This window comes from Prionailurus viverrinus, chromosome X (genome assembly GCF_022837055.1).
Source record: "Prionailurus viverrinus isolate Anna chromosome X, UM_Priviv_1.0, whole genome shotgun sequence".
NCBI lineage: Eukaryota > Metazoa > Chordata > Mammalia > Carnivora > Felidae > Prionailurus > Prionailurus viverrinus.
Genome location: NC_062579.1, coordinates 44,137,204 through 44,151,704, shown reverse-complemented (window position 1 = coordinate 44,151,704; position 14,501 = coordinate 44,137,204). Strand labels below are relative to the sequence as shown.

General features: G+C 34.5%; 1 protein-coding gene across 3 annotated transcripts in view; it reads left to right on the top strand.

Annotated features, from left to right (window-relative positions):
• WNK3 (WNK lysine deficient protein kinase 3) overlaps positions 1-14,501 on the top strand; it is a 180,807-nt gene that overhangs the window by 40,177 nt on the left and 126,129 nt on the right. For all 3 annotated transcript variants that reach the window (XM_047844675.1, XM_047844676.1, XM_047844677.1), the window contains exons 3-6: positions 4,611-4,783; positions 5,569-5,789; positions 6,715-6,872; positions 10,300-10,388. In XM_047844675.1, coding sequence (XP_047700631.1) covers positions 4,611-4,783; positions 5,569-5,789; positions 6,715-6,872; positions 10,300-10,388 — 641 coding nt within the window. The remainder of the gene's footprint in view (positions 1-4,610; positions 4,784-5,568; positions 5,790-6,714; positions 6,873-10,299; positions 10,389-14,501) is intronic.

Here is a 14,501-nt window from a genome sequence, read left to right as displayed (position 1 = left end):
TGAGCCATCAGCCCAGAGCCTGACGCGGGGCTCGAACTCACAGACCGCGAGATCGTGACCTGGCTGAAGTCGGACGCTTAACCGACTGCGCCACCCAGGCGCCCCTAATGTTTTTATTTTTGAGAGACAGAGAGCATGAGTGAGGGAGGGGAAGAGAGAGAGGGAGACACAGGATTTGAAGCGGGCTCCAGGCTCTGAGCTGGCAGCACAGAGCCTGACCCAGGGCTGGAACTCACGAACCATGAGATCATGACCTGAGCTGAAGTCGAACACTTAACCGACTGAGCCAGCCAGGTGCCCCAAAACATTGCTAAATTTATTTATTTATTTATTTATTTATTTATTTATTTATTTTTAATTTTTTTAAATTTATTTTTGAGACAGAGACAGAGCATGAACGGGGGGAGGGTCAGAGAGAGAGGGAGACACAGAATCCAAGCAGGCTCCAGGCTCCGAGCTGTCAGCACAGAGCCCGATGCGGGGCTCGAACTCACAAACTGTGAGATCATGACCTGAGCCGAAGTCAGACGCTTAACCGACTGAGCCACCCAGGCGCCCCCAAAACATTGCTAAATTTAAAGAAGACATAAATAAATGGAATTTAATGGCTAGAAGGCTTAATATCGTTAAGTGTCAATGCCAAAGGAGATTGGCAAATACAATGCAGTCCCTATCAAAATCAAAAAGTACTATATATCCATCAAATGAAGTCTGTGGACTCAGCCTCCCAGATGGGGTTAAAAGACAAAACCCACATGTGTTGTTTGCTAAAAATATACTTGAAACAGTGATAAAGGTTAAGATAAACATATGCACAAGAAAGAGAAGAGAGGAGTGGCAATATTAATGTATCACAGAAGGAAGAAAGTAAAAACATTTGAACAGGATTTTATGAAATTATTTACTTCACAGTTTAAGAAGATATATCAAAGACCTGTAGGCACCAAAAATAATTTTGCTAGTAATTTAAACTAAGAATCTGTAATAGATTCAAGGAAAATGGGTAAACATATGGTTATAGTAGGAAATTCCAGGTCCTATTATTTCAAAATAGGACAGATCGAGTAGACAAAAAGTGAATAAATATAGAGGAGCTAGATAGTATAATCCACAGACTTCATTTGATGGATATATAGTACTTTATATCCTTCAAAGAGAGAATATACATTAATACAGTCTGAAGCCTCTAAAAAAGTTGGTCAAATATGTGGCCCATAGAAAATATTAAGTTAAAGAAAATATGTTTTATATTCTTCATTACTCATTACTAATTCTAAAATTAGAAATAATGAAACAAATAACTAAAAGATTCTTAATTGGAAATCAGAAATCACATTTCTAGACAAATTTTGGATTGAGGAGAAAATCAAAACTGAAATTATAAACTACCTAGAACGCTATAAAATAGAGGACGTTACAGTGAAACGTGTGGATCATTGCAAAAGCTATTCCCAGAAGAAAATTTATCACCTAAAATGTCTTCATTATTAATGAATAATAACTAGAAGGGATGTAGTACTCTTGAGACATTAGGGAAATAATAGCAAAGGAAAAGCAAAATAAAAGAAGAGGGAATTAATAAAGATTACTGAAATTAATAAAAACTTGCAAACATAAAAATACGATAAATAAATTCTACTCATTTTGGCTTTCTGAAAAAAATGATTAATGAACCTGATGAAGAAAAATAAAGAGTGCAAAAATACATGCGAGAAGAAGTGACATGCTCTGGAAAAGAGTCAAAGAAGTAGAAGAGAACATGATGTACAACTTTGTCAACAAAATTATCCCAACATTTTAGTGTGAAACATTTCAAATATAGGCAAAGAGTTCTTGGATGTAACAATGAACACATGATCCATGAAAGTAGAAAAATCAATAAATTGGACTTCAACAAAATTAGAATATTTTGCTCTTATGAAAGACACTATTAAGAGAATGAGAAGGTAATCCAGAGAGTGGCAGAGAGTATTTTCAAATCACATATGTGATAAAGGACTTGTATGCAGAATCTATAAAGAACTTGTGGGGGGCACCTGGGTGTCTCAGTTGGTTAAGCATCCAACTTTGGTTCAGATCATGATCTCGCAGTTCTGAGTTCGAGCCCTGAATCAGGCCCTCTGCTGTCAGTATAGAGCCCACTTGAGATCCTCTTGTCTCCTTCTCTCTCTGCTCTGTTTGTTCTCTATGGTTAGGAGTCTGTTTCTTGGTTTGCCTCTCTCTTTTCCCATTTGTTCATTTGTTTTTAACTTCCACATATGAGTGAAATCATATGGTGTTTGTCTTTCTCTGACTGACTTATTTCACTTAGCATAATACTCTTTAGGTCCATCCTTGTCTTTGCAAGGATGCAAAGACACATCTTCTTTATCCATTCATCAGTTGATGGACACTTGGGCTGTTTCCATAATTTGACTACTATAGATAATGCTACTATAAACATCGGGGTGCATGTATCCCTTTGAATTAGTATTTTTGTATTTTTTGTGTAAATACCTAGTAGTGCAATTGCTGGATCATAGGGTAGTTCTATTTTTAACTTTTTGAAGAACCTCTATACTGTTTTCCAGAGTGCCTATACCAGTTTGCGTTTCCACCAACAGTATAAGAAGGTTCCCCTTTCTCCACATCCTTGCCAGCACCTGTGGTTTCCTGTGTTGATGTTAGCCATTCTGACAGGTGTGAGGTTATATATCATTAGTTTTGTATTTCCCTGATGATCAGTGATGTTGAGCATCTATTCATGTGTCTGTTAGCCATCTGTATGTCTTCTTCAGAAGAATGCCTATTCATATCTTCTGCCCATTTTCTTAACTGGATTATTTGTTTTTGAGGGGTGTTAAGTTGTATACATTATTTATATTTTTCGGATAGTAACCCTTTCTCAGATATGTCATTTGCAGACTTCTTCTCCCATTCTGTAGGTTGCCTTTTAGTTGTGTTGATTGTTTCCTTTGCTGTGAAGAAGCTTTTTATATTCAGGAAGTCCCAATAGTTTATTTTTGCTAAACAAAAGAAACCTCTCTAATGATACTCTTTCATGTTTATCAAGTTAATATTTCTTCTACTCTTTTTCCTTTTTTTCCTACTCTGTTGAGTTTCATAAAAATATAGTCTATCAATGTATGTATTTTATCTTTAAAAAAATCTTTGGTTTGAACCCTCCTCTTATTTCCAATGCTATTATGGATTTGTTTATATATTTCTTTTGCCATTTTGGTGGAATTTAGGAAGAGAAGGGATTTAATTTAATTTAATATGTTGTCAATCATCTTGAAATGGAAATCATACCTAAATTTTTAACGAGGATACTTGATTATTTCTCTGTTAAAATCAAAACTTAAAATAGTTCTGCCACTCCTTCCTCTCCTGCTCCCTCTTGCAGAAGACAAAAATTGCCTTTATTCTTCCTTTTTTTGTTAGAATTTTTTAAATTAAATTAAAATTTTTGTAGTCTCACATTTTTATTTAAATTCCAGCTAACATACAGTGTAAATTAGTTTCAGGTGTAGAATTTACTGATTCCTCACTTATTACATACAACATTCAGTGATCATCTGGAGTTTTAATTCCAGGCTTTCTTTTTGCATTATATATCTTCTATTTTAATTATTGTTTAGAAAATTCATTCCATTTTACCAACCACATTAACCACTATTACTTAGCCTTTACCCTAAGTAAGCATTATTGGCAATTTATTACTATTTATTGTATGCCACACACTCCTTTTCTAATGATTTTATTTGGCCATATTTTTTTTGAAATTCTTTGAATAATATTTTCAGAAGGGGTGTATGGAATGATGTACTTTGGGTCCTTATTTTCTTAAAAATGTGTCTGTTTTTCCCTTATAAATTTGATTGGTTATTTTTCTGGGTTCAGAGTTTTAGGGTTACAGTCCTCGCTCAGAATTCTATAAACATTGCTCCTTTGACTTTTAACATTTAATATAGCAGATTAGAGGTCTAATTCCTGTTTGAAGGTATTTTACTGGTTGGTAACCTTGTATTTCTTTCTAGAAATATGTTGGCAGTTCAGATATTTAACCAGAATAGATGTCTACATGTCTAACATTTTGATTATTCCTGTCCTGACATTATATAGATCCTATAGATGTGGAAATTCAGGGATTTCTTAGGGAAACTTCCTGTTTGTTTTATTACTTTTTTTCATTTTGATATATTATTTTTCTTTTCCAGCAAAGGTGATTTTATTTTTTATTTTTCCAGTTTTATTGAGATATAATTGATATATAACAAGTAGATATTTAAAATGTACAACATAATGATTTGATATATGTGTATATTGTGAAATGATCACGGAAAGTTTAGTTATCATATGAGGTATTGTTTTTCAGCATATTGATTTATTTTGCAGGTAGGTTTATAGCATAGTTATGAAATATAACAGCTGCTGCATTGTTGAATGGGAGGAATGAAAGTAACTACCTAATAAAATTTATTAATGATTATATAAGTCCTGAGAAAAAAATTGACAGATAAAAATACATATATAAATGAAAACAACAGAACAAAGCACACATTTGAGTGGTGTTAGAAATGTCCATGAGAATTTCTAGACTCTATTTGGAACTTGCTACTCCATTTCAGGACCGGAAATTAACCAAAGCTGAGCAGCAAAGGTTCAAGGAAGAAGCAGAGATGTTAAAAGGTCTCCAACATCCCAATATAGTTCGATTTTATGATTCCTGGGAGTCTATATTAAAGGGAAAGAAATGTATTGTATTGGTGACTGAACTTATGACATCAGGAACCTTAAAAACGTAAGTTGACCCTGATAGTGCTAATGAAGTTTTATTTGGAAATAATTTTCAAGAGTCATAAAAATTGTAAAATTGCAGTACTTGATTAAAGAATATGTAGTGTTTGACTGGCAACTATGTGTCAGGGCAGGTTGAAAAATTTAGGATGTTAAGTTTGTTAGAATATACAGTATTGAGAAATGAATATTTGTGGGATAGCATAGAGTTTAAGAATTACAAATAATGTCATTTTGTAAAAATAATGAAAGATTGGGGGGGTGTGGCCAGGTTCACATATCTAGTGAACAGTACTATATAATTATAATTTATTGTTTTATTTCTGACTCCAGTTTTTCATTTGATGGTACAATCACTTATTTATAATTATTAAATATGGGATATACTTTTTCTGTTTCCTAGCATCTTTGCACTAAAATTTTACATAGTTAACCCCCCTGGTGACTTTATAGAAATAGTTATTGGAAAGTAGAGAAGGATTTTCTTTTTAAAATTTTGCTGCCCTTCCACAAGAGGTCACTCTGATTAGAATGATTCTTGTTTTGAATTTAAAAAGCTAAAAAATGATAGACTTGGTAGGATGTCTTCTCTAAGAATGAAGCCTAGATTTAATTTTTTTTTCTATAACAGACAATAGAGGACAATTCAGTGCTGACAATCATAGTACATATGTACATAGTACATAGTACAATACAATACCAGCTAACTTACATGATTTACCCTAATAGTGCTCATATAATAAGCTAGATATGTTTGTTTATATGTGGTCTTTTTTTTCCTTTGTGTAGGTACTTAAAACGATTTAAAGTCATGAAACCAAAGGTCTTAAGGAGTTGGTGCAGGCAAATTTTAAAGGGATTGCAGTTCTTGCACACTAGGACTCCTCCCATTATTCACCGGGATCTGAAGTGTGACAATATTTTCATCACGGGACCCACTGGATCTGTGAAGATTGGTGATCTAGGACTAGCCACCTTAATGCGAACATCATTTGCTAAGAGTGTCATTGGTGATTAACATTTTATAGTTTATTGTTAGGATAAAGAGAGATTTTTTAATTGTGTATGTCTAGAATTGGGATCAGCAAACTATGGCCCATGAACCAAATCTGGCTCCATTGCTTATTTTTATAAATAAAAGTTTTATTGGAACACAACTACACTCCCTCATTTATGTATTGTCTATAGCTGCTTTTGCACTACAGTGACTGAGTTGAGTAGTTGTGACACAGACCATATAGACTGCAAAGCCTGAAATCTTTACTGTCTGGTCCTTCACAGAGAAGTTTGCTGACCCCTGGCCTAGAATGTGAATTTGGTTTTACTTTATTTATTTATTTATAAATGTTTATTTATTTTGAGAGAAAGAGCATGGGGGGGGGGGAGAGCAGAGAGAGAGGGAGAGAGAGAGAATCCCAAGTAGGCTCTGTGCTGTTAGTACAGAGCTTGACATATGGGGCTCAATCTCAAGAACTGTGAAATCATGACCTGAGCCAAAATCAGGAGTAGGACACTTAAGACTGAGCCACCCAGGTGTCCCAAATTTGCTTTTAAATATCTATTATATATTGACTTATTTCAGACACATCCTAGTGTATTTCTTTTGTGGGACATATTAAAAGGTTCCAAAGACTTAAGAAAGAAGATTTACTAATTTAATTCAGAAAAATTTGTAAATAAAGGATTAGAAATAAAAACACATTTTAGTAATCATTATCTTGAGCATTACAAGTTGTACTTTACCAGTATGGAAAGTTATGGAAATTCTTGACATACTTTGTATAGATATAGCAAGTATTCCTGCAAATGTTTTATTTATAAATTTGGTTTAGGGAGCAGAAATTAACCCAGGTAATCCATATGGAAAAGGGAATGTGATCTTGGTGGATAAATTTTTCTTTTTAATAAAAATGTGGATGTGGTGTTATTTTGTAGGGACTCCTGAGTTTATGGCCCCAGAAATGTATGAAGAGCACTACGATGAATCTGTAGATGTCTATGCTTTTGGAATGTGTATGCTGGAAATGGCTACTTCTGAATACCCTTATTCTGAGTGCCAGAATGCAGCTCAAATATACCGTAAAGTAACTAGCGTAGGTATAACTTTATTCTTTTTTACTTCTTAGATTGTCATGTTTTATGTTGAAGTTGGTAAAGTCAGCTTAAAACTAATTTTGGTTTTAGTTTAGTGCTGTATAACAGTGCTAAATTTAACATAATTGTAATGAAACAAGCTTTATATTTATGCTGTATGCCTGTACTTTATTGGGGTCACATAAAATGCTCTGTATTAGTACCTTTGGGTAAATGTATAGATATATCTGTATCCATTTGTTTGTAAATAATTTTTAGATTTATTGGGTGGATAATATTTTTTAAAAGCTGATAATGAAGTTTGACTAAATGGTTTTGAAGGTTTCTAGTTCTAAAAGCCTAATTATTAAAGAGCATTCAAAATATTGTTCAACAGCTACAGCATTTGATTCCCTGTTATAGGTAATTTTTTGCATTAGAAATTTCAAGGAATGTAAAGATGAATAAGAAGTATTTGCTACCCATAAAGAGCTTGCATTTTTAAATTCACAAATAGCTATAAAAATAAGAGTATAGTAAGGGATGTAAGGTAGAAGCAAAGTCTTAGGATTGTTCAAAATAGGTCTATTTCATATCTACTTGGGTGGCTGTAGAATAGGCTGTGAAAGAGATTGTTAGTGTTTCAAGTAACTAATACTAATAGGTACCATTTTTAAATGCATGCTGTATACTACATACCTTCATATTATAACCCTACAAGATGGTGCTATCTTCAGTTGACGAATGATAAGGCTGAGAATCAGAGATTGTGACTTGCCCAAGTTCACACAGCTACTAATAGTGGTGGATTTTTTTTTTTATTTAAAAAAAATTTTTTTTTCAACGTTTATTTATTTTTGGGACAGAGAGAGACAGAGCATGAACGGGGGAGGGGCAGAGAGAGAGGGAGACACAGAATCTGAAACAGGCTCCAGGCTCTGAGCCATCAGCCCAGAGCCTGACGCGGGGCTCGAACTCACGGACCGCGAGATCATGACCTGGCTGAAGTCGGACGCTTAACCGACTGCGCCACCCAGGCGCCCCAATAGTGGTGGATTTTGACGTCAAATCTGTCTGACTCTAGAGATACATGTGTAGGGAGACAAGAAATAAAGCCAGTATCTAGGATGTGGGCCATTCCATAGGACAAATGACCTAGTTTCTCCAACAAATCAATTTCATGAAAGTAAAAAGGGGAGGGACTGTTAAAGAGTACAAGAGACTTAAAGTAGTGGTGAGCTACTTTAAGTGAACTAAATGTTTAACAACCGATTCTCTGAAAAAGAAAAAGCACTGATTTCTAGCATTCTCTGATTTCTTTGGTGTTAAATATTCTCACCATGACTGATTTCAAGTCACCACTGTGACCTCACTGAATGCAGAGTCGGGAACAGTATACACAGTGGCACTCATCATATGGTATTTCTACCATACAGATATAATAAACAACCTCAAGAGCATAAATAATAGTAAAATGTAGTAAAATAATTACGAGTAGTTTTATCAGTATTTATTTCCTTGGCTGTTGATATAATTTATGTAATTGTAAGATTATATAAGTTTTGTAAATGACTATGTTTAATAATCAACTTACAGATTTCTTGACAATGTAATAGCTGCGTCTTGTGAGATGGTATGAGCCAGGTCTAATGCACCATACATGTACTGTGAGGACCTTGTTTGGATCCTGATTTGAACAAACCAACTATAAGAAGACATCATTTAGACAATTTGGAAAATTTGAGTGTGGACTGGGTTTTAGCTAATGTTAAGGAATTATTGGTAATTATTTTAGGTGGGATGGTGACATGATATCTGTTAGAGGTATAAACTGGAGACTTTCTGAGTGAAATGACATGATGCCTAGGATTTGCTTTAAAATATTTTAGGATAAAAAAGGTATGGGGGTAGATAGCTGAAACAAGGTTGACAAAATGTTGCTTGTTGAAGCTGGTGGTGGTTACATGGGGCTTCTTATACTATTCTACCTTTGAGTATGTTTGAAGATTTCTGCAACAAAGAGCTGAGAGAAGAGATAAGGCTAGAATGTCTTTTTAGTCTGAGTCCATACATTGTATGGCCACAAATAGAAAAGAATTTGTACTTGGTTTTGTAAGTTGCAGCTTCCCAATTAATTTCACCTAGGAGCAGAGAAAGGCAATAATTACCCAGGACTGCGGAAGAGGTAAGAGATCAGTGGAAAGGTCAAAGAGGAGTTTTTGTATAAGTAGAATGATGTAACACCATTTTCTGAATGGTGATTTTATTATTTCATATTAAAATCACAAAAATGCCATATCACAATTCACATTTCCATCTGTATTAAAGTTTCTTGAGTTTGAGATCCAAATTAACTCCTAATCTCACCAGGTTTATCTAGTATATGATACTGGGCTTTCTGATTCTGCATCCTGTGAAGTAGTGTGACAGACCCAGAACTAGGTTTTAGATTGCCTTATTCCATGACAATTATTCTATCATATCTTTCTCCTTCTAGATTAATTTGGAGTTTTCTATTAAATGACTGTAATGATTATTTTCTGAAATCTAAAACTCATAATTTAAGAGTAATAGAATGTAAAATAAGCATATTCAGGCAGCTAACATTGTTACAGAAACATTTTGAATTGTCTAGACCTTACTAATTTGTTAATGCATTCCTAGAACCTGTTGATTAGCTTGAGGTTCTCTCAATATTTTAGTATTGCTTAATGATAAAAATAATACAGATTTCTCAAAAGTTTATATATGTGTGTATATATATTTTGCATAATACATATATATTTTTTTAATGTTTATTTTTGAGAGAGAGGCACAGAGCATGAGTTGGGGAGGGGCAGAGAGAGAGAGGGAGACACAGAATGTGAAGTAGGCTCCAAGCTCTGAGCTGTCAGCACAGAGCCCGGTGCGGGGCTCACACCCACAAATTATGAGATCATGACCTGAGCCAAAGTCAGATGCTTAACCGACTGAGCAACCCAGGCGCCCCTATACATACATAATATATTGATTGTCCATTGCTTCTAGCTCTTCTGGAAGACTCGTTTATTATAGTTTGTTAATTGGGGTTATACTTGTATGTACATTTTGAGATCCAATTTTTTCCATACTTAATGTTTCAATATGAGAATTTTCTGTTATTAAATACTTTGAGAACATTTTTAGTTTTTGGATAACATGAGCATATATATATCACATAATTTATGTAACATCACCTCTGTTGTTGGAAATTTAGATTGTTTACAAGTCTCCACTGTTATTTGTAGACTATTAGAACTATGACAAAATCTTTGTCAAAAAATTGTTAAACTGTATGTATATATTTACCTTACTTAAAGCTTGAATATTTTAGTTTAGTGGTCAAAATTTATTATTTTAATAAGCATCCTGTTGACTTAGGCTTTCCATTGCTTATTTTGTGACTAGAAACCATTTTTCATTTCTCAGGGCATAAAGCCAGCCAGTTTCAATAAAGTCACTGATCCTGAAGTGAAAGAAATCATTGAAGGGTGTATTCGTCAAAACAAATCAGAAAGGTGGGTACAAATGTAGCAAAATGACATAACTGATAGATACATTAAACTCTTATCTTGGACTGGGTCATTTTCTAACTTTTGAATAATACTGAGTATTACTTTTGAGTAGAACACAAACTGTACTGTATTGAGTGAAGTATATCAGTGCATGTTGCTTGCCATTTTGGACTTTGATATCATGTGCTCAGTTTTTCTTGAACTGAAATTTGGGTTTTGTTTGTGTGTGTTATGGCAAATTTTCATCACCTTCAGCCATCAGTTTAACAGTCATTTGAGCCCCCCAGTTTAACTTGTTTCTAACAGTTGATAGTAGAGAGTTTCTGCAGTGTCACCTTCAGGTAAGTACTCAAATGGTTGGGCCCCCAGGTTAATTTGTTTCTAACAGTTGATGGTAGAGAGCTGTGTTACCTTCAGGTAAGAACTTAAATGATTTTTTATGATAGCTTAAAAAAATTGACCATCAACTCACTGGATGTTTTTTATTTATAGACCATATATCCTTGGGTCATGATAATGGTAAAGTGGATAGGGCTATTTTTTTCAAGAAGTAGTATTCTAGGTGGGCGCCTGGGTGGCTCAGTTGGTTAAGCATCTGACTGTGGCTCAGGTCATGATTTCACAGTTTGTGGGTTTGAGCCCCACATTGGGCTCTGTGCTGACAGCTTGGAGCCTGGAGCCTGCTTCGGATTCTGTGTCTCCCGCTCTCTGCTCCTTCCCTGCTAATGTTCCATCTCTCAAAAAAAAAAAAAAATTAAAGAAGTAGCATTCTAGATTTATTTGTATCAATTTTTTTTATGGACGCATCCCTTTAGTTTTAGCTTATATTTCCCATTAATTTGAGCTTAGGACAGTTGCCGAGTTAAATCAGTAGGTTAAATTTTTGATTTTTACCTCCTTATTGGTTATGATTAATGAAGGTGATAGGTCTTTTATAGAAGTTATTTTCACCCACATTTTATTGACTGTCCCCCGTTTTTATTAGTTTTCTAAGTTCAGTGTTGTATATCTGAGAATATATAAAGCCACTAAGGTAAAACCTGTTTAATTATAGCTTTATTATAAAACATTGGTGTTTGTACCAACAGGCTATATCTAGGTAGTTATATATTTTAATTATGATAAAATATGCATAACTTAAGATTGACCATTTTAATCATTTTTAGGTATACAATTCAGTGGCATTAAGTATATTCACATTGTTGTATACAACCACACAGCTTTGTATTTACAGAACCTTTTCATCACCCAAACAGAAACTCTGTACCTATTACATAGTACCTCTCCATTCCTTTTCCCCTCAACACCTAGTAACATTTATTCTACTTTTGTCTCTATGAATTTGTTTATTCTAGGTACCTCATGTAAGTGAAATCATACAATAATTTGTCTTTTTGTGGCTGGTTATTTAACCTAGCATAGTGTTTTCAAGGTTGATCCATGTTGCAGCCTGTATCAGAATGTCCTTTTTAAGGAAGAAACACATACATGCCCATTTTGTGTATCCATTAGTCTGTTGATGGACACTTGGGTTATTTCTACCTTTTGGTTATGATGAATAGTGTTGCATGGATATTGGTGAATAAGTATTTGCTTGAATCCCTGTTTTCAGTTCTCTTCATTATATACCTAGGAGTGGAATTACTGAATTGTATGGTAATACTGTTTAATTCTTTGGATAACCACCAGTTTTTTTTCACAGTGACTGCACCATTTTGTATTCCTTCCACTAACATATGAAGGTTCCGGTTTTTCAACATCCTCACCAATACTCGTTATTTTCCATTTTTTAATGGTTACGAATTGGTATCTCATTGTGGTTTGGATTTGCATTTTCCTAATGACTAATGATGTTGAGTATCTTTTCACGTGGTTATTTTCATGTGGTTATTGGCCATTTGTATATCTTCTTTGGAGGAGTGTCTGTTCAAGTCCTTTGCCCTTTTTAAAGTTAGGTTGATGGGGCGCCTGGGTGGCGCAGTCGGTTAAGCGTCCGACTTCAGCCAGGTCACGATCTCGCGGTCCGTGAGTTCGAGCCCCGCGTCGGGCTCTGGGCTGATGGCTCGGAGCCTGGAGCCTGTTAATGATTCTGTGTCTCCCTCTCTCTCTGCCCCTCCCCCGTTCATGCTCTGTTTCTCTCTGTCCCAAAAATAAATAAACGTTGAAAAAAAAATTAAAAAAAAAATAAAGTTAGGTTGTTAATGTTTTTGTTGTGGCCATTTTTAAGTTGTAAGAGTTTAGGCATACTTTTTTAAAAATGAGACTGAAAATACAGTTGACCCTTGAACAACAAACAGTACAGTACTGTAAATGTATTTTCTCTTCCTTATGGTTTTCTTAATAATGTTTTCTTTAGTTTATTGTAAAAATACAGTATATAATACATATGCAAAATACGTGTTAATCAACTGTATGTTATTGGTAAGGCTTCTGATCAATAGAACTATTAATAGTTAACTATTAATAGTTAAGTTTTGGGGGAGTTAAGAGTTAGACACAGATTTTCAACTGAGGTTCGCACCCTAACCCCCCATAGTGTTCAAGGATCAGTTGTATGATGTTGAAGTAGCCATTTTAGTTTGGATTCTGATTATTGCTTTTACAGCATTTTCATTGTGAACTGTTATCAGAGAACATTGGAATATTCAGAAGGATTCATAGCATATTAGTGTATTAGAAAGAGCATAAGCTTCTACATCAGACCAAGATTCAAATGTGGATTCATACTTAGCCAGTGTGATCTTGAGTAAGTTACTTAACTGTTCCTCAAAACAGGTCTTACTTTGGTGATTAAAAAGATAATGCATATAAAATACCTAACAGAGTAATAAGTATTTAATGGTGTCTTTTGGTGCTATTGCTGTAATTATTCCTTAGTAAAAATACCTAGGGAAATTTTTCATTGAGAGGCAGAGGGCTTTAACTTGGTTGTGCCTTCTTAAACACATCTTACCTTAGCCTTAAAACTAATTAGTATGAGGAAGCTTACTCTTTTTATAATGCTCTCTTAGTTATGTATTTGTCTCAATCAGTAAAATGATCAGAAGGGTTGAAAATCCTCAAGTTACAGGATACCATGCTATTAATGTACTTTATCTGTTTTAAGTAGTGTGAGAGGTTTTCTACATAGACATTGGTTTTGGTTCTCTCTGACCTGTAATATAGATACATTAGATATTAAATATCTGTTTTAGAAATTGGTGAAAGCAAAGGAAATTAACTGTCCTGAGCTTGTAAAAGAATCTTTTGAACCCCTGTCCTTTTTTTCCTCTTCAGAGATGGTTAATTCCTAATACTAGGTTAGAGGCACATCCACTGCATGTATACTTTGGCCTAAAATACTAGACTTACATATTTTAAGAAAACCATGGGACTTTGCAGAACTAAATTAGTATCATTCATGGCATTCTCTAAAGAGTAAAGTACACTAACTTGACTATTGTTAATGGAGTCAACGACTTCTATTTATAACATTTGTAAAATAGTTTGAATTTATGGTTTACTTTAGAGTTTATATATCTGGAAGTTTTTAGTTGCTTTTGCTGACAGTCTATTGTTTGAGTTTTAGTAACTTAAGCCAGTGGCTTAGGGAAACTAGTCACTCTACCCAACATATACTATAGCACTGCTTCAGTTCTCTAGGCATACAGTATCTAGATGTGTTGTTGATAACAATCTTTAATTAAGGTGACTTTAAGTGTATGTTAGGTGGGATTTCTTTGCATTCTTGGTAATAATGAGTTGGATATAAGATTTGGTTTTTAACAAAGCAGGGTAATGGTTTAATTAATAGAAGTTTTAAAATAAGATTGTTGGGGCGCCTGGGTGGCGCAGTCGGTTAAGCGTCCGACTTCAGCTCAGGTCACGATCTCTCGGTCCGTGAGTTTGAGCCCCGCGTCAGGCTCTGGGCTGATGGCTCAGAGCCTGGAGCCTGTTTCCGATTCTGTGTCTCCCTCTCTCTCTGCCCCTCCCCTGTTCATGCTCTGTCTCTCTCTGTCCCAAAAATAAATAAACGTTGAAAAAAAATTGTTTTTAAAATAAGATTGTTATTTTGATGTAATTAATATTTACTAATTAAGGGTTCTATATCTTGTTTGTGATTGGAAAAATTGATAA